Raw genomic sequence first — 21,917 nt, 5'->3', positions numbered from 1 at the left:
CCTAACCTAACCTAACCTAACCTAACCTAACCTAACCTAACCTAACCTAACCTAACCTAACCTAACCTAACCTAACCTAACCTAACCTAACCTAACCTAACCTAACCTAACCTAACCTAACCTAACCTAACCTAACCTAACCTAACCTAACCTAACCTAACCTAACCTAACCTAACCTAACCTAACCTAACCTAACCTAACCTAACCTAACCTAACCTAACCTAACCTAACCTAACCTAACCTAACCTAACCTAACCTAACCTAACCTAACCTAACCTAACCTAACCTAACCTAACCTAACCTAACCTAACCTAACCTAACCTAACCTAACCTAACCTAACCTAACCTAACCTAACCTAACCTAACCTAACCTAACCTAACCTAACCTAACCTAACCTAACCTAACCTAACCTAACCTAACCTAACCTAACCTAACCTAACCTAACCTAACCTAACCTAACCTAACCTAACCTAACCTAACCTAACCTAACCTAACCTAACCTAACCTAACCTAACCTAACCTAACCTAACCTAACCTAACCTAACCTAACCTAACCTAACCTAACCTAACCTAACCTAACCTAACCTAACCTAACCTAACCTAACCTAACCTAACCTAACCTAACCTAACCTAACCTAACCTAACCTAACCTAACCTAACCTAACCTAACCTAACCTAACCTAACCTAACCTAACCTAACCTAACCTAACCTAACCTAACCTAACCTAACCTAACCTAACCTAACCTAACCTAACCTAACCTAACCTAACCTAACCTAACCTAACCTAACCTAACCTAACCTAACCTAACCTAACCTAACCTCGACCTAACCTAACCTCGACCTAACCTAACCTCGACCTAACCTAACCTCGACCTAACCTAACCTCGACCTAACCTAACCTCGACCTAACCTAACCTCGACCTAACCTAACCTCGACCTAACCTAACCTCGACCTAACCTAACCTCGACCTAACCTAACCTCGACCTAACCTAACCTCGACCTAACCTAACCTCGACCTAACCTAACCTCGACCTAACCTAACCTCGACCTAACCTAACCTCGACCTAACCTAACCTCGACCTAACCTAACCTCGACCTAACCTAACCTCGACCTAACCTAACCTCGACCTAACCTAACCTCGACCTAACCTAACCTCGACCTAACCTAACCTCGACCTAACCTAACCTCGACCTAACCTAACCTCGACCTAACCTAACCTCGACCTAACCTAACCTCGACCTAACCTAACCTCGACCTAACCTAACCTCGACCTAACCTAACCTCGACCTAACCTAACCTCGACCTAACCTAACCTCGACCTAACCTAACCTCGACCTAACCTAACCTCGACCTAACCTAACCTCGACCTAACCTAACCTCGACCTAACCTAACCTCGACCTAACCTAACCTCGACCTAACCTAACCTCGACCTAACCTAACCTCGACCTAACCTAACCTCGACCTAACCTAACCTCGACCTAACCTAACCTCGACCTAACCTAACCTCGACCTAACCTAACCTCGACCTAACCTAACCAAGGTTTTTTTTTTTTTTTGTGCCTACGAGGTAGGGGGAAACCGATAACCGGCTTCTCCGCAGCGGGCAGTGCAATGCTGCGGATTCGTGTGGGGCTCTCACCCACCAAAACCCCCTCCTCATACCACGCACCTCTACCCACACAACCCAACCCACGCCTCTAACCCACGCACCCCAACCCACGCACCCCAACCCACGCAGCCCCACCCACGCAACCCAACCCACGCCTCCCACCCACGCACCTCTACCCACACAACCCAACCCACGCATCCCACCCACGCAACCTCACTCACGCAACCTCACCCACGCAACCTCACCCACGCACCCCAACCCACGCAACCTCACTCACGCACCCCAACCCACGCACCCCAACCCACGCACCCCAACCCACGCACCCCAACCCACGCCTCTAACCCACGCACCCCAACCCACGCACCCCCACCCACGCACCTCTAACCACGCCTGCCACCCACGCACCTCACCCACGCAACCTCACCCACGCACCCCAACCCACGCAACCTCATCCACGCAACCTCACCCACGCAACCTCACCCACGCAACTCAACCCACGCAACTCAACCCACGCACCTCACCCACGCATCCCACCCCACGCGCCTCACCCACGAAACCTCACCCACGCAACCTCACCCACGCAACCCTCCCACGCAACCCTACACACGCAACCTCACCCACGCAACCCAACACACGCCACCCAACCCACGCATCCCAACCCACGCATCCCAACCCACGCATCCCAACCCACGTTTTTTTTTATCCACGCATCCCACCTACGCAACCCAAACCTCGCCTCCCACCCACGCATCCCAACCCACTTGGTTTTTTTTTCTTTTTTTTCATCCGCGCATCCCACCCACGCAACCCAACACACGCCACCCACCCACGCCACCCACCTACGCAACCCAACCCACGCAACCCAAACCTCGCCTCCCACCGACGCATCCCAACCCACGCAACCCAACCCACGCATTCTACCAGCGCTTTCCAACCCACGTTATTTTTTTTTTTTTTTTTTCCCTGCGCCTCCCAACCCACTTTTTTTTTTTTTTTTTTTTTTCCTGCGCCTCCCAACCAACGTTTTTTTTTTTTTCCCAACCCACTCTTTCTACCCGAGCTTCCCAACCACGCTTCCCACCCGCCCTTTTCTTCCTATGCGTTTGCCTCTGGGACCTAAAATATCCGTGATCTGAAGATGTTTAACCGGCCGTAACTTCCACAAATATGATTTGCCTGAGCTGAAATTTTAACCGTGTCATCTACTCATCGGTCCCAATCTCTGTGCCAAATATTTTTAAAATCGGAGAGGGGGACCTTTTCTTTCTTCCGGCTTAACGGCGCGATTCTAACCTCACCTAACCTCGCGGCCGGTTGCATCTACATGCCGGACGATCACTAAAAGCGAGCAGAACCACCAGGCCGCAAAATGGCAAAATCGGAGGCCTAAAAATATCATATTTCGGCCTCAATTTTCTCCCAAAATACTAGTTTGCCTGAGCTGAAATTTTAACCGTATCATCTACTCATCAAGCCCTATCACTGTGCCAAATATTTTCAAAATCGGAGAGGGGGACCTTTTCTTTCTTCCGGCTTAACGGCGCGATTCTAACCTCACCTAACCTCGCGGCCGGTTGCATCTACATGCCAGAGGATCACTAGAAGCGAGCAGAACCACTAGGCCGCAAAAATGGCTAAACTAGGAGGCCTAAAAATGTCATATTTTGGTGTCATTTTTCTCCTACAATTATGATTTGCCTGAGCTGAAACTTAAACCGTATCATCTACTCATCGAACCCTATCACTGTGCCAAATATTTTCAAAATCGGAGAGGGGGACCTTTTCTTTCTTCCGGCTTAACGGCGCGATTCTAACCTCACCTAACCTGGCGGCCGGTTGCATCTACATGCCGGACCATCACTAGAAACGGGTAGAACTACCAGGCCGTAAAATGGCAAACTCAGAGGCCTAGAAATGGCATATTTCGGGGTCAATTCTCTCGTAAACTACTACTTCTAGAGTGCTCCAATTGCTACAGTAGCATCAGCAAATGATGTAGATTCTTCCTGCAGAATATTATCTAAAATCGATTGATCAAATTATCTCACTTTGCACCCTAATAACTCCTAAAATACTCCTCCTAGAGTGCTAAGACTAATACAGAAGGGTCACAAATATTATGCACTTTCAGCCTACTGAATACAATCAATGTTGATTGGTCAAATTAACAAAGTTTACACCCTACTATTTCCTAAACTATTCATCGTAAAGTGCTAGAAGTTGTACCGTAGCATCCCTAAAATTATGCTATTTCAGCTTGCCAAATCTTATGAAAATCGAATAATCAAATTATCAAACTTTACATTTTGCACCCCTAAAGTACTTATTTCAGTCTCGATCGTTCGGCTAATAAGCAAGATAGAGGGGTCTTTTTTACCAAGTCCAAAAGGTCAATAACTCTGGAACCGCTGAAGATATCTCCATAAATAAGGTGTCAAAATACTTTTGAAAGGAGGTTCTACTCACCTAGTTTGATGAAAATCGACCCAGTAGAAACTGAGATATAAGGTGTCCCTTGAAAACTCAAAATCATCAATAACTCTGAAACTACTGAATATCTCGCTGTACCTATGGGATCAGATGACTCGTCATAAAAAATACATTCTTCGTACCAAGTTTCGTCGCGATCAGTTAAATAACAAGCGAGATATAAGGTGATCATTGTCAGAGCAAAAGGTCGATAACTCCGAAACCGCTGGATATCCAGCTATATCTAAGGGTCTCAAATATGCGTCTTCCGTAGATTAATCGACCTACCAAATTTGGTCGATATCGGTAGAAGGATAAGGGAGAAAAGGAGATAACCTTGAAATCACAAAAACGTCTATTACTCCGGAACCGTTGGGAATCCAGCTGTACCTAAGGGTTCTGAAGAACTGTCTTGACGAGAGGAACATCCTCACCAAGTTTCATAGAGATAGGAAGCATAATAAGCGAGATATTGGCAAAACCTTGTCAAAACTAAATATCCTCATAACTCCTACAATTTTCACAATATAGAAAAATTATGTTACTCAGTCTAGGAGACATCTCGACGATCCCCATCGATTTATGGCATAAAATTTTGACGAACCAAAAAGTGCTCCACACTCTAATTCAAGATCCACCCTGTATATTTCATTATCGCAATTGGTTCTATAACCCTCAATGAACATACGTACCAAATTTCATCGAAATCGGACAACCCCATCCATAGACAACCTTGTCTCTGACCCCATCCCTTATGAGTAAAACCATGGCCCCCTTTTATAAGGCCACCAATAACACCGAAAACACTCTATATATTGCTGTAAGGGCACCCACCTTTTCTACCCGCGCATCCCAACCCACGCATTCTACTCGCACTCACCAACCCACACTTTCTACCCGCGCATCCCAACCCATGCATTCTACTCGCACTCACCAAGCCACACTTTCTACCCGCGCATCCCAACCCACGCTTTCTACCCGCGCTTACCAACCCACGCAGTCTACCCGCGCATCCCAACCCACGCAGTCTACCCGCGCATCCCAACCCACGCATTCTTCCCGCGCTTACCAACCCACGCAGTCTACCTGCGCTTCCCAACCCACGCAGTCTACCTGCGCTTCCCAACCCACGCTTTCTACCCGCGCTTCCCACCCACGCATTCTACAAGGCCATGAAGATTGGTTGAACTTATTCGGGGGACAAACGATAGTGCAACAGTTTTTGGACAAATGAAAAATTCAGTAGACAGACATCGACCTATGATCGACAAACGATCCTGAATTTTTTTCAAGATTCACATGCGGGGGCGCCAAGTTCACAGAACGGTATTGTATTCGATAAAATATCGAACGACTCGATGAACCTATCAATTTTTACGAAAGCTGATGATTCCATTCATGAATATGTTGGAGAATTTTTCAGAAGAATAAGTTCATCGATGTGGGTCAAGATTTTCTGTTGCCGCAACCGCAATGGTTCAAACGAATGTTCCAGTTCGGCATGGAAGACAAAACCGTCGTTTCCACCCCTTCGCTATCAGAGCAGTTCCGCCAAAACTGATGATCGGTAAGGGTTGAACCATGGAAGTTGTTCGCCAAACATTTGCATCCTTCTGCGTTCTGAGGGAATTATAGTGTGAGTTCAGGTAAAACTAATTATTTAATTTTCCTGATAAATTTATGATGCCTCAGCTATCACAATTTTTTTCAATCTTTGATCTGATATCATTTCTCATGTCATATATTCCCCACTGTTCCTTGTTAGTACGTTTCAGGTCATGGAATTCCCAAAAGTGATCAACTTTTTCTATACTTCAATTATTCACGCTCATTTATTTCTTTCAATATCCCATTTCATGCTGTTAGAAATATTGTGTTTATTTCACATCAGATCAAGACCTGCTTTCAACGTATTCTGGAACGAAACCTCTCCAACTAAAAAGAGCAGAAAATATTACCAAGTCTGATTCGTTCCCTTTCCACTCGATTAATCAAATTTTTCATTCAGAATTTTTTCATATCATGAAATTACAGGAATTCCAAACGAAATTTTTTAAAGTTGTCCGGATAAAATAATCATTTTCTCAACCTATTTCACTTCGATGTATTCTAAAATTTCCGGACGACTTTGACCGGAACCGAATTTGAAATTCTTTTTATATCACTATATTAAATTATGTCCTGTCTCGAATATATTGGACGAATATTTCGATATACGTACTATAGAATGAAAGATGAGTGAGACCTAAATATCGCATCCTAGAGAAATTTTGTTGATAATAGAATGTGGGATAATTGAGTTATTGAAGGGCTTTTAGTTCACTTCTCTGGTTACGGCAGACTTTCAGTCAATAGCTGTCATGTGTAGGCAGAGGCTGAAACCGTTTATGTATGTATATATTGATTTTTTCATTGATTCTTCGATCCTTCAATATCGTTGATACTTGCTTGAGAAATCTTTAAAATTTTTCCCTTAATCGTATAATTTTCATAAATGATGAAATCGTGCAATTCTTTATGAAAAAAAGAATTTTCTGAAAATTATATAATACGTAACATTTAATAAAAATTTTTAATGAAGCAATGGAATTAATCTAAACGACTTATATCCATAACCTTTATCAAAATGGTTCAAAATTATCAAAATCAGAAATTATTGCTGTTTTTATAGACATTTCAAAAATCTCATGCAGCAAACGTCCGAAGTAATTGTTCTAAAGAATGTTCACTCTGTTTATTTGATAATGGAGACATATATGGATCTAGTAGCAAGGGTAAACAAAGTTGTTTGATGTAAGAGATAGTGAGACTATTCTTAAATGAATGTGTTGTTTATTTTCACAACATTCAAGAATCAGAGAACCATTGTATGAAAGGTACAATTTCTAGAAATTGTTAAATTCGATTCGTGTTGCTAGTAATAATTATATATGTGTGAATTCAAAGGAGGAATTGCTGAGCTCCTTAAAAAAATATAATTCAATGCAGGTTGGTGATTGAGTATACTGAACAAATAAAATTGTTCCTTCAATCATTGATTCATTATTTTCAATTTCAAAAACATTAATTTTTATTACTGTCATTCGTTGAAAACATCGTGATGTTTTATTATAACCCTTTTACATAGATATTCATAATTAACAGATTATTAGTTATTCAGTGTATTTGTTGAATTATCGAAATATATTTCCATTGTAGACACTCAATAAACGGAAATTGTCGATTGTTGAATATGAGAGGTCAATCAGAGTATTGACAAGTCCCTAATAGCTTTACAAGGCAAGTGTGAAATGGGAAACGAAGCTTCTGGAGTAGAGGAAGGGTCAACTGACTATTTTCATATGGAAATGGGAAATGAGGAAATTATGGCGAATGACACAAATTTAGAAAGCATTTTCATTGTTAATCAGACAAGCTGCGAAAATTTATATCTAAACGAATCTCTATCGATTGCACAAGAATATCCACCAGGAGGATACTGTAGGTCCATAGCCGATCCAGTGGCGTGCTGGCCTCCAACCCCAGGAAATACCACAGCCGTAATCAAGTGTTTCTCTGAACTGAATTTCATCAAATACGATGATAGTCGTAAGTTGTATATTTGTTTTTCATTGCGGCTTGGCGGCCAGTCCTAAATAAATTAATTAGTTGACAAAATAATATGTCAATCATAATGAACACACTACTTATCTCTTATTCGTGAACAGTTATGATACTCATTTTATAGTATTCATCGCTTTCAGAAAATGCTTCTAGATTTTGCATGTGGAACGGCACTTGGACCAAATCGAATTATTCTGCTTGCAGAGAAATAATAACTATGTCACCAGACGTCGAAACTAGCATTTATTTTGTTGGATACACCTTTGGTCTTATCAGTTTATCTGTAGCTGTTGGGATATTCACATATTTCAAGTAGGTAGTTACAAAGTACACCTACTGCATACAATTTTGTGGATCAGCTCCCCTTTTGTATTCTCGTAAACGACTATCAAAGATGCATTGTACCTATTTATTTTGTTATGTTTATGTCGTTTTCCAATTTGCATATTTTCCTAGTTGGTTCAGCATTAAGTCAAAATATCTCCTTTGCGAAATATATAAAGATAAAATTTGGAATGCTATAATAAAGTACTTATACCTAGAGTATTCAACGACGAAATGAACAAACGTGATCCGAGATCATAGGGGACACCTGGATTCCTACTAGATGACTCTACTTATATCGTTTCGTTCAAGATATGTACAAACATTTTCTACATGTGAATTCTACAAATTATATAAATATGAATAAATAATATATTTTTTCGAAAAAGAGCAAAGCAGTCTTTCTGGATTGTGAAATTACTTATTGTAATAGCTCATATACGAGTAAAGATCAAAATCTTCCTCCAATAAATTAAAATAGTATTGTTCATTTTGATGAAATATCAAACACAAGTATTCTTCACGACTCAATAGACTTAGCTCTAATATGACTTAAATGATTCATTTATTAATTCTCAAAGAATTGGCGTTTTGAAAAAAAAGCTGAGGTACTCTTGGAGCAACTCAGGTTTACGAAGGTTCTCTACTTTCGGAGCATGTTTGTCCTGTAAAACACACGTTAGAAAGATTCAGAGCACTCTTATCCCACGTTAGATACTTTTGTATGTATAAACATAAATTGAGGGTGTAACGGAATCATTTTTTGTTTTCAGAGAGCTCCGATGTTTGAGAAATACGATTCATATGAATCTTATGTGGTCTTATATGTTAACGTATACTATGTGGATAATTACATTGATTTCGGTAAATGAGGTCATAAAATAAATAATTTGAATAAAATAATTTATTTTTCAGCTCAATACAAACTCTAATTTATCCGTTCCATGTATATTCATTATAACGCTTCTACATTATTTTCATATAACTACGTTCTTCTGGATGTTTGTTGAAGGTAAATATTCAATTCGGTAATAACGAAAATGAGCGCTCAATGTATTGTTTACAATATTCTTTTACAGGTCTCTACTTATATATTCTAGTTGTCGAAACCTTAACAAGAGAAAATTTCAAATTGAGAATTTACCTTTTCATTGGATGGGGTAAGTAGTTCCCAATGTTTTTCCGGAAACATTTGACTAGTTATGAATGAACTATATCACCATCATCCATTGTCTTTTGTATATAAAAATGCGAAATAACTGTATTTTATACTGAGTAAAAGGTATATGTATTTTGGAATACATTCCAATTTTTCCTTCAAATTTCAGTGTTTCCTTTATGTTTCATTGCCCTGTGGGCAACTATCAAAAGCTTCGTTGCTTCAGATGCCGATCCATCTAATACGGTGAGTAAATAGTTAAATATTCATTTCTGTTTTGTATGTATAGTTGAGGTTTTAACATTCCCATTGATATTATTTCCTCAACTCACAGTACCGCTTTCCAACCACAAAATCGTGGTCTGTGTGAGTCCTAGGATGCGTTTCCCTACTGATTCCCTACTCACTACAGGCGAACGACAGTTTTGTGGTTGCATTGTTGGTGTAAAGTAGTACCTGTGAGTTGAGCCTTAAATGTCCCTTCAGATGTATTTCGAAAAAGTGTCATAACAGCAATTGTTGAGAAAATTTCAATGATTTCGATATAAAAAATATATGTAGGTATATGTACTTATTTTATTTTCCTATTTGTATTGTTGTTATTAGTCAGATATTGTGTTATATTATAACAGTTGGTTATTATCATTTTTCATTTCATTGCAGTGTGGATGGTTCGAACCCCACCTCGTAGATTGGATTTTTCAAGCACCTCAAGTAGCCGTGCTATTATTGAATCTGATTTTCCTGGTAGCCATCATGTGGGTTCTTGTCACAAAACTTCGATCAGCAAATACCTTGGAAACACAGCAATACCACAAAGCAGCCAAAGCTCTATTAGTTCTGATGCCCCTACTGGGTGTCACGTACATCATCACTATATGGGCACCAACACCGGATGCAAATTCCAAAAATATTTTCGAACGAGCCAGAGCCGTTCTGCTTTCGCTTCAGGTGTGTCTGACTAGAAGAGTTTTGCCAATTTACTTTACCTATCGATACGTACACTTCATTTGAAATAATCGAGACGTCCTACACCCCTACACGTATCCGACAGGGTGACGGTACAACATTTCCTTCAAACCTTCAAAATTGCATAGCCTACTTGCCAACAAATTTTTTTTATTGCATTATTGCAGGTTAAAAGTGGCATGTAAAACGGAATTTCGCGCTATAGCCGTGATAGATCGCCACAGATACCTAATGTGCAACAACACGCGACGATGCGATTGTCTTCCCTCTCGACCCGATCATCTCTCTCGCTTCACTTGTCCATAGCTCTTGTACTTATCTTATAATAAATTAAATTTTAAATTTTCAAGCATTTGATAGAAGGCGATTTTAATAAAATTTGGTTTCGGAGTTGTATATTATATGAATATTTTGTTGAAATCAGTTTTATCAATATGGGAGATAATTTCAGGGATTTACGGTGGCTCTGCTGTATTGTTTTTTAAACACAGAAGTTCAGAACGCAGTACGACATCATATGGTTACTTGGAAAACCAGGAGATCTCTGGGACCAAATCGTTTGAGATCTGGCAGTCGAAGTAAAGATTGGTCGCCACGTTCACGCACTGAGAGTATACGGTAAGTTTTATCTTTCCAAGAGTTTCAGTGAAATTCAACATTCCACAGATTTTGATTCTAAGAATTGAGTTTTATATTTATAGAGATGAATTATTGCCCAAAGACACTATATACATATTTATATTTATATATGAAGTTAAGGGGTGTAGGGAAATGCTGACGTTTCATGTATTCACCCTTCTTCATTATAGGTATGCACTTTCTGGATTCTTGAAGAAGACTTTTGGAATAAAGTAGAGATAAAACAGCAGTATTATCCTACACCCCTTAACTTTACTCCATTTTATTGTATCAATATCTGAGAAAAAAGTTTGAATTACTTTGTGGAAACATTTTTACACAGGGTTGTATATAACATCTTAGTTGACTTGGAATTACTCTGTGCTGCTCCTTACTAAAGGCATATGAACTTATTTCAAAATTGAAGAATACTCAAATTGCTATACTACTTGTGGTATATCTAGAATAATAATAATATAGTATAAAAATCAGTTTCACAGAATGGTCCATTGTTTCGGCAGATGAGAGAGAGCCCGGAAGTTAAAGATTTCACACATATGTATGTACTACTGTTGTTTGAAATTCGAACTTGAGGGAGAAAGATGCTTGAATTTTCCAATCATCCAGAATATTTTGTTCAGTTCAATATAAGTACGATATAAAGAAGTAAATTAACATCATCAAGACATCCTGATTACAAAATATGATCAAACAGAGAATACATTATCTGTAATTTCACTAATTCCATCAGGTGTCGATTCTGCAATGATATAATATTTCATTATTCAATTATCACTAGCATTTACGTATATTTATTATAAATAAATAGGTAATGATTTCGTGATTATTCATTTTCACTCAAATCTTTTATTCAGATTGTATAGTCAGCCAACCAGCATTTACCATAAAAGAGAGTCAACAGCCTCTGAAGTGACCACTACGACCTTAGTAACAGTTAATGGAGGGAACGCAAGACCGTCAATTAACGAATCATCTTTCATAGCGACGCAGAGAACTTCCCTCCTGTACCCTCCAAGATCAGGACTTGGAGGCAATGTGTGAATGCTCATGATGCATTGCGTTTTCATTTCCTTATATCGCTCTCAACCCTAATAGGGCATAACTACCTACATACAAAACGTTATAGGACCAATAATATGTTCATTGTATGAACTTATTTCTCCAGGTGAAGGAACCATCGCTAATATGTACCTTCAACTGTTATTGAAATAATACGCGCATTATCAGGTGACGAGGTGCTCAAATTTTGTCAGTTTTCATGTGGCACACATCGCCGTTTTTAAATGAGATTATAGTACATTGCAATGCTATAAAAGATCGTACTTCAGACATTAATACTGGAATACATGAAAGTATTTCGATGGCATTTAGAAGAAGATTCCTGAATTGAGTGGGTTTTGTTATAATCTAAATATATAATAATATGTTTTTTTTTTCGCTGATAGATATACCTGACTTATTTCTATAGTCTTTCGACGTCTTTTAATCTTCTGAGGAAATATTTGATGGATTTCACATATAGATAGAAATGGATTTCCAATATTTGTGTTGAACAATAAGTATTGAAAAATTTTTCATCCACATTTGGAAATGTAGGTAAACTGTACCTACAATCTGTTGGAAAACTAATGTAACATACCTTATCCAATCCAATAATATACCGGGTGTTCTAGCTTGCCTACCGCATCCTTATAATTTGATAATTTCGAAAATATGTAATACATTTGCATAGTGCATTTGATGCCACTGTCAAACGAAATCTGTTGTAAATACTATAGTCAACTCCGACAACTTTTTTTTACAGATGGGATGGTATATGTTTCGACATATAAATAATACCCGAATATTTCATTGTTTTGTTAAAAATGTCCTCTATAAATAAACCTCATCACCTTGAAATTGAAAATCAATAATAAGGGAAAATGCATAATAGTAGGTTCCTTTTTATTGAATGAAAAAGTTTCATTTAGAATACCATCACGAGTGAATGAAGAGAGGCTAGTTCTGTGATTTGTCAAATCTAGAGCAAGCTACCAGAGGAGGCGAAATTTCGAAGCTTGATGAATAGGTTGTTCTGCTTCAAAAAGATGACTTTATTAACATATTTTTTTATGAAATGAATGCTCATAAATTTCCTCGTTTTCTGATACATTTCTAAAATTGGACTTTAAGTCTAAATACATATGTAAAATATTCTTCCAGATTGGAAAAACACGATTTATCCCATCATTAAATGATCATCATGCAAGCCTCAGCATAGGTACTTATTTGATCTAAATAAATATCTCTTAAAAACGAATGAAATATTTCTTCGTGCTTGTTCCTATTAGGAATAAGGTGTTTCATTGAGATAATTATTCAAACATTTACTTCCTATTAAGAACAATTGACTGTCGAATTGCCTTTCAAAAAAATATAAACTTCTCGTGGAATATTTATAAAATACCCACAAATAAGTACAGGGTGTAACAGGCAGCCTGAAACAACCGGTATATTAAAATATAAAAATATTTGTAATTTCGCAAGTATGGATGTAGATACCTATAAATACGAAGAACTTCAAAAAACATAAAATATTTGTCATACATATCATATCTATCATAAATACTGAATCACCCCAAATTATTTCAACAAGTTTGAATAAAAATTCGACTCTTTAGGAGACATGTGAGGAGGAATATCTTTAGAGATCCGGTCCCAGCAGTAAATCATAATTGAACTGACATATTTTATGTACACGATCTTCAGTGGCACAAAATTCAATGCAATAAGAAACGATGATATTCCCTTCATATGGGTGTTCCTACATATAGGTCCTACAATAAATTAAGTGGGTAGATATTCTTTTTTATACCTATATCCGACAAATCAAAAATATCATGACTCAATATCCGTAAATAAGGATTTGATTCTATAATAACAGGTTTAAGGATGATATCGTATTAAAATTTTCGCATAATCCTTTCAGGTGTTCATTAATACATCAGCGATTTCGTGCCAAATTTAGGAGTACCTATAATTCGGTGAGAATAATTATTATTGTCAATTCTATAGTGTGATATGCATCATAAAGAAAACAAAAAAGGGGAAATCAATCCTATTATTATACATTTTGGAAATGTGAAACGGTCGACAAGCGGAGACGATGTTTGATGTTTAGCATTTTACTATTTCCCTGATTTTAATAATATAGAACCTTAGTAATTTAATGAATATCCGGATATTATCCACAGTTCCACTTGTCGATTGATCAGTGATATTTTATGTCTATTTGCCTGTTCAAGAATTTATCCTACATCTACTATAAAAATCATATACATAGTATAAATACATACTACATATTTTGCATTGTTAACGATCTAATGTTTTAATATTTTCGTCATATGTGAAATATTTTTGAATAAAAAATTTTCCTGAATTTTTATATTGATTCAATCCCATGCAATGACTCAAATGTTTTTAATCGGAAAAGAAATCATTTCTGTATAGAAATTCGTTGGACATGTCTATCAAATAGTTCAGATGAAATTTGGCAGGGAATGATCGTTGGGTGACGTTGCACATAGCACATAGGCATTCTTCAGGGAAAAAACAAGATTGGGGACTCCAAGATGACGATTGAATTCTGTGATTTATTGATAGGGTTGATTCGGTTGTTTTCTTGATGAAAAAATCCCTATACCTAAATCCTAAAATAGTTTTGTGAATAGTTTGATTATATTCAATATTCCTATAAGTGGGGATGAAAATGAAATTAATTTTAGGCTAATGCGTTGAATTCGAAATTGTAGTGATGTCTGGATAATATTTCGATTCTTTGATTTATCAGAATATGAAATTTTGCTGATAATGAAATCTGGTCCGATTGAAAAAATGTTTTTTATTGATACATATACAAACAATAACAACTATGAGTGAACCTATTCAAAATTTTCTATAATAAGAAAGGAGAAATATAACTATCACAGATAAGTATATTATTATGTCTAATACCCATATCCTCATGAATATGCGGATCTATAATATGGGAGATATTCTAGTCATCATTTCACAAATCTTATCTACATACTTGTATTTCACAAAATCAACTCAAAACATAATTGTTCTGAGAGTACAATGCCTGGAAAATACAATAATAAGTATTTTGATGCTCATAGTGGTATCTAGTGAAAAGGAAAGACAATTATAAATCTAACTGATTGTGGTTGTGAAATGTTTAATTATCGATAAGTTATTAGAGAATCATTAGAGAAAATAAGAAGTTCATTCAAGTATATTTTCACTTTCGTTCGTTCGGAAAAGTTTGATCATACTCTTCTTTGGACTGTGAGCATGTTTTATATAATTTCTAGGAAATCCATTACATCCTGGATACTTCAATAAAAACAACGAAATAAACAAATTTTTTCAGGGAATTCTTCAATACGTTTTTCAAATTTTATACATATATCATAAGTTTTTTTCAATGTTAATTTTTAATAGCATAATATTCTTGTTTGGTCTCTTCTCATATATAATCTTAAACAAATTATACTATAATAAAAAAATCAGAGACATAGAATAGGTAGAGATCTCAATCAAAATTTATCAGTTCATTGATTGAATGGCCTCCATTTAATGGATTCGAAATGGACATACAAAATTGTAACTCTGAATCCTTACAGGCACTGCTTATTGTGTAGAATGGATTTGGAACCTATTATAACAATATAATTTGATATAATTCCAAGGAATTCAATCGCATTCAATAATCTGTTTTTGAATCATCTATTCAATAATCTATTCAAACACCCGCTTCTTGATGTACATTGATTATTTCTCCTTCAGATATGTTGAAGCTGAACCTTCCACCATAAAATGTTTCTTTTCTCGAATCAATTCTCAATGGATGATTGACTTGCATTTCACTGGATTGATTGCTGTAATTGATCGGTTGATCGTTTGTATGCCGATACCAGGGCCAGCAGATCAACTTATTATTGATGCAGCATCCTAATAGAGTTTTTTTGAATGCAACTCGAAACTCTCTGTTGAAATAGGCGTAAATGAGAGGATTCAATGCTGAATTGAAATACCCAACCCAAAACATAAGTGTTATTATCCAGGGCGGGCTATAGCACTGTTCAGCGCCGCAAATTGTAGTTATAACGTACCTGAAAAGTTAATTACGATTGATCATTGTCATTCGAAATCAAATCTCTCTATCAAACATTAATCTCGAAACTATACTACGAAGTGGCTAAAACAACTGTTGTATTGTTGATATGTTCCATCAGCGGTGAATAAAATGCGATGTTGAATTGACCACTATGTTGATTTTATATGTATAACTTTTTAATATTAATCTGTTAGCTTTTGATGACTTGTGTAATAAATGTATTTTTGTGTAATCATCAATAGCTCTCTCTCTCTCTCTCTCTCTCTCTCCTATAACCAGGTTCATTGGTCCCAATTCTTCTGTCCTTTGTACTGGTCGTGCACTTCCTTCGCATTTTATTTTAATACTATATCATATTTTCTTCGAAAAGACTGATACAACGACAAGCCGCGTATCTGAATTGAAGTAATCAGATTTGGAATTATAATATATGTATGTGTATGGTGTGTATGTAAAATTGCCTGATATTCATTTGCTAAAACAACATTCCATTCTTTAAATTGACTTGGTTATAGGAATACGCTATTTTTGGAGTATGGATAAAATGCTCAGTTTACCAGAGAAAAAAGGGTAGCCAGCATGCCATAAAAACGGAAACTATAATCCCCAAAGTCCTGGCCGCTTTGCGTTCCCTCCGCATTTTACTGGATGTACCCAAATCAGACTCATTTTTCTCATTATCTTGAAAATTCATTTCCATTGATTGTCTAAGTGAAGTTATATTTGTTGATATGCCATTTATTTGAAGATGTTTATTCAGAAGAGCAGCTGCAACTTTACTCCTGAAATAAAAATGTGATTGGTTCCAAATTTTCACAACAAGGTAAGAGTTATTTCAATGCCTTTCGTAGGGCTCAAAATTTTTATCGAAATATTCAAAAGAAAACTCATAATGGTTATCATTAGTTCCGCCCTTGGTTCAAATTCCCTCTGAGATATTATTATACTAATATCAAAGAAATGCTTTCTTCCAAGGTTTCATCACGATATGTTTTCCTCACTAAACGTATACTTTTCCATCCTTCTGAAAAGATTTTTAGTCTAGAAACTTTAATTTGTGCATGGTAGCAATATAATATCGGGTTGTTCGATCTACAATGCGTGCCAAAGAAAGAAATGCACCTACCTACATACTAGTAGGTAGCCAAAAACATAATCTTTTTGAGCTGTCGAGCAAAAATGTTTCTGAAATTAATGTTGGAAGTAGAAAAAAGTAAATTAACTCGATAATAAATCTTGACGATGAGAAAATTGTTTCCGCGAAAATTAATTCAATGCATAATTTCTCCCGCCTAGAAAATAACTTACACACTTAAAGAGTACAATGGAAAAGGAAAGCTTGGAGATGCACTGTTTGTATGCACTTGCTGAGGAAAGCATAACAAGACTTCAAGACATGAGAGCTGAGGCGGAGAATTGAAGTTGGTGCTTCAAATCCAGTATACCAAGGTGAGCTAGTTAATTTTTTTAATACACCGGAAACTGAAAGTTACACTTACGGTTCATTTGAATACTACATAATCAAAAAATGGTTGTTGTTTTATGAAATCCGGACTTAATAAAGTTCATCTCGGTAATGTTAATAGAAACCAACGTGAAAGAGTGAACGTGGGTGGGTAGGTACCACTCATATGAATTATTATAATGCATACGTATAAATGGATTCAGATTAATTACACGTTGGAGTGAAGTGATTCTCGAAATAATCGAAACGATACATTAGCTACTCGTTGTGGGAAATCTATTTATCTATACGAGCGAAGTTTGCACGATAATGAATATGAAACAAATGCATAAATTTCAAAATAATATTTGCATATTGGATTCCACCCTAAATATCAATAAAATAATGACTTACCTATACAACATCATCTCTTGTCTGTCAGCCTCTTGATATATCCTGTAATACATAAAAATCATAACGATTCCTGGAAACCAGAAACTTATACTAGAAGAGATAAGCGAATATGCCTTATTGACAGTGAATGAACAGTGCATGGGATTTGTTCTTCTATATTCCAAATGTTCGTTAGTTGTATACCATCCCATAAATATTGGAAGAAACGAAAGAACTGCTGGACTACACCAAACAACTGTTAACATCAGAGCCAATCTTGTATTTGTCATGATCAATGGATAGTCCAATGGTTGAACAATCGCATAGTATCTAGAACAGAGGATATGGAAAAGTTCTGTATTGTGTATAGTATTAATTTTGAATTTTTGTTTGCCATAAGTATGGAAAAAATTACTCACCAACTATTAAAAGTGGCGGAGTACATTTAAGCTAAAATACTTGAAACTTCTATTAAAAGTAGGTCATTCTAACCGCCCATTTATAGTACACATAATATGGAATACATATATTCTTATGCAGATTTGACAAATGGGTGTGTTCTAACAAGATTCGAATCCTTTCATTGCAAGGAAGCAAAAAACTGTAGTAGCTCTATATTGAATTGGAACAATATTCCGTGGATTCGATACTGGTTTGAATATGTCTCATGATATGTTTGTTCAGGAAAATTACCTACCTATCGACACTTATGCAACATAAATGAAGGATAGAGGCTGTCGAGAAATAGACATCCAGTGAATTCCATACATCACACATAACGTATCCAAAAAGCCACTGTCCTCCCGTTATTTCTACACTAAAGCTAAAACACATGGCTCCTATAGCAACCAGCATGTCTGCAAATGCTAAACTAACTACAAAATAGTTCGTTATGACCCGTAATTTCCTATGTCGCATAACAGAAACAATAACCAACAGATTCCCGAGAAGTGCCGCCATTATTATAAAAGCCATAACTGTCAATTTCACGATGATGAAAACGAGAACGAACCATGAATTGATGTGATTCGTTTGTTGGTCCACAATTATTCGTATTGTACTACTAAAGGTTGAATTAAAGACTACATCTAAGAATTCGGATTCGTTTGGTGATTTCGCTGAAGTTGATTGTGTCATGTATTCGGAGATAACTTTCAGATGGTCCATCCTTTATGAATGATTGTCAAATTGTATTATTTGAGCAGTTAGTTTATGTTAATACCTGAAAAATATTCTAATATAGAATCATTGAAAATATCTATGCATAGGATGATTCCGAAATTGGAGAAATATATTGACAATTTTGATCAAAGTCAACAAATAAGTTATAATTAGTAGGTACCTATCCTTAGTATAGAATTCTCGCCATTTCTCGTTTTCAAATACTTTATACCTCGCCAAGTTTGTAAGTTCAATGAAAATGAATTATTCGTTTTTGTGGGTAATTATTCCATATTGTAGGAGAAAGAGGATCTTGAATTGATGAAAATCTATAATTACTCTAAAAACTGAATCACAATCCGCTTAATCACTACTGATGTTGTTTGTATATCACAATAGCACGTTCAGGTCGGTGAAGGTAATGTCGAACCAAATGACTCTTCTACACCCACCGGAAGATGCTACAAGATGATACAAGTGTAGTATAGTTAAAACAATTTATAATTTATCCTAGTGAAAATTATGTAATTCAGTTTCTATAGTGAGAGGATCTGAAAGAGAACACTATACTTTATTGCGTTGCAATTGCAAACACTAGTTTGTGGAAGCGTTCCTCAATTTTTTCGATAATTATATTTGTCTTGCGATTGATTCATATCCCAAACAATGCAAAACTCATTTATTATTCCTCCAAAGTCGGAAACTAAATAAATTGTATTGTGCCGAATGATTAATCTCATCTTTTTTTGTCATCGTATTCTTCATGATATAGTAGTGAAACATTTTGTCGTACATTAACGTGATGGATAAAACAGATTTGTTCCTTTGATCCTGATCTATCATACTAGGTAAATGTATCATATTTCACTGTCTTTGCTTTTCGCACACCTAAATTAAAAAAAAATATACATTTGCGGCTCGCGGAATCTAATATGTTGATCATTGGATATTATATTAACGTTGAAAATAATTTCTCTTTGTATGATAGCAAAAAATAAATTTTTTTTAAACCACAATGGATATTTTTTACACACACTGTGTTCCTATCATGCTCATGCATGCATGCATGATAGCCCTCGTAAAAATAGGTATTTCTTTCTCATTTATACCATACTTCTGAAATCAATTCAAGCCAATATAGGATTCGAACACAGTTGGAGTTGGCTCATTGGACTTTTTCTTAATTACGAATGAAATTTCACACTGTTGGGATTAAAAAACATGAACGTTTTTTTATCAGTAAATATGACTCATTAGAAATAAGGAATATTGCAGTGAATAATTCGTTCAAATTTAACATTCAGTTACTTTCAGGTAAAAAAGACATATTTATATTGTTTATATTCAATGGGTGACATCATTATTTTCTCCACTCAATTCGGATTCATATTTGAAACTTCATAATTGTTTAATGGAAATGATGTTCTCAATTGATTTATCTATAGTAGTTCATCAGTACTCACCAATTATTAAATGAATATTTCAAATTACTCTAATTAACATATCCAGAAAATTGTTGACATTTTTGTTGAAAAAATAAAGGTATTATGAGCACATTTTGATTCAGAGTAAAGAAACTCGTTTTTACGTAGTGATCTATTTACAAAATAAAGATTATAAGATCGACAATGTGAAACTACGAAATTGGCGAGACCAGCGCATTGCTGTGACTGAAGATGAACCAATTTTACACGCGGCATACATGTATTATTGAACCACCCTGCTTTCTGTAACAGAATTCCTACAACCTGGATTTAGCCACTCGAAAAAGCTGACGGGGTACAGATGTATAATTCATCCGAATTCAAAGGAATTATGAAATAACAAATTCATAACATCTTCATATATATTTTCATTTTTCCTGTTTCGTCGCTACAGATTTTTGCAGAATATCATGCAAATCATAATCCGATAAATAGCATAATTAAAATTTCGACATCTCCTGTGATACAGACTCCACATTATCAATGAGATTCGTAGATTAATAATCGCTTATTTTATTCGAATCAATCTGCAGATAATAATTGTTACTAACTCTTGAATAATATTATTCCTTCAGCAAACTCTTCAGACCAAAAATTGGTATACCTATGTTGAAAACAATATTTACATTTTTGATACAATCAAGAAATCGTTCGTTTAACTTAAGATACCTCAGTATACGATAATGATGGGTGAAAAAGAGATTTCCATTTGCAGAACTCTGAACAGAACGGTCGAATTCAGGAGGGTAGCATAGTATTCCTTTCTCGCACATCGTTTCTTTCCACAGTTTCCACGGCCTTTCTTTCTAACATTATATATTATCCAATGCTGAAGTATTCTTCTTTATAAAATCCAATTCAAATGTTCCATTATTTAGGTTTTAGTTGAAACGATAATTGTAAAGATATGATAGACATATCAATGAAAAATATGATCAAAAAGTTAATTATTATTGTATCTACGAATAGTGTGACTCTATTCCTTATGAGGTCGTCAATTTTGAAATTCTATGATATACATATGCATAGTTCGAAACCCTCTGTTGAGAAGCAGTACAATAATATGTTTGTCATAACATGAAACATGTGTAAAAATAAGGTTGGGAAATATAATATTGATTCCATAGAGCTCTTCCTGAGCAGCAAAACTGTACTAATCGACTTTGACAATTTAGTTTTTATTACTGTTGATGCGTAGAAATTTCATATCCTGAAGGTAAAACCAACATTTTCGAAATCTGCTTTTCTTCGTAGTAGAAGACCATCTGAATACGATGAGGGTCACTGAAGAAGTCGTGAAATGACGATGGGATTCGTTGAAAAATTTGGAGCCTGACTGTTTCATGATTTCAACGAAAGCAAAAAAAAAATCGACTTTAAATTGCTTCTCAACTTCTAGTCCATCATCGAGCATCACGAGGTCCTGAACAGCGCTTCTTGTAACAAATCTTCACGGGGAATGAGAAATGTTGCCCATATGGTTATATCTACGACAATGGA

At 36.2% G+C, this 21,917-nt stretch overlaps 2 protein-coding genes across 2 annotated transcripts; one reads left to right on the top strand and one right to left on the bottom strand.

Annotated features, from left to right (window-relative positions):
- Positions 1-1,605: 1,605 nt before the first annotated feature.
- LOC123314154 (diuretic hormone receptor-like) lies at positions 1,606-11,818 on the top strand (the record flags this gene model as incomplete). The annotated part of the gene is made up of 10 exons (XM_044899275.1): positions 1,606-2,305; positions 7,494-7,671; positions 7,827-7,998; positions 8,784-8,874; positions 8,926-9,022; positions 9,090-9,170; positions 9,339-9,415; positions 9,833-10,120; positions 10,590-10,756; positions 11,632-11,818. Coding segments are annotated over 10 exons (2,038 nt in total), but the record flags the coding sequence as incomplete, so codon positions are not given.
- A 3,742-nt stretch (positions 11,819-15,560) lies between these two features.
- LOC123314153 (octopamine receptor beta-1R-like) lies at positions 15,561-20,592 on the bottom strand. The gene is made up of 6 exons (XM_044899274.1): positions 20,397-20,592; positions 18,785-18,994; positions 18,470-18,595; positions 17,794-18,102; positions 16,493-16,717; positions 15,561-15,930 (listed from the first exon to the last, which is right to left on the bottom strand). Exons 2-6 carry the CDS (start codon positions 18,937-18,939, stop codon positions 15,561-15,563), a joined length of 1,185 nt encoding a protein of 394 aa, XP_044755209.1. The 5' UTR covers positions 18,940-18,994; positions 20,397-20,592.
- Positions 20,593-21,917: the final 1,325 nt, after the last annotated feature.

The sequence above is a fragment of the Coccinella septempunctata genome, chromosome 5 (genome assembly GCF_907165205.1).
Source record: "Coccinella septempunctata chromosome 5, icCocSept1.1, whole genome shotgun sequence".
NCBI lineage: Eukaryota > Metazoa > Arthropoda > Insecta > Coleoptera > Coccinellidae > Coccinella > Coccinella septempunctata.
This window is presented reverse-complemented; position numbering and strand designations above follow the sequence as displayed.

What these genes read in the sequence shown, in the direction of transcription:
- LOC123314153 (XM_044899274.1), bottom strand. Translation starts at nt 18,939, where the DNA reads ATGGACCATCTGAAAGTTATCTCCGAATACATGACACAATCAACTTCA. An exon ending in ACGAATCACATCAATTCATG is followed by an intron (nt 18,596 to 18,784) that starts GTTCGTTCTCGT and finishes CATGTGTTTTAG; the next exon opens with CTTTAGTGTAGAAATAACGG. An exon ending in TGTTGCATAAGTGTCGATAG is followed by an intron (nt 18,103 to 18,469) that starts GTAGGTAATTTT and finishes CCTCTGTTCTAG; the next exon opens with ATACTATGCGATTGTTCAAC.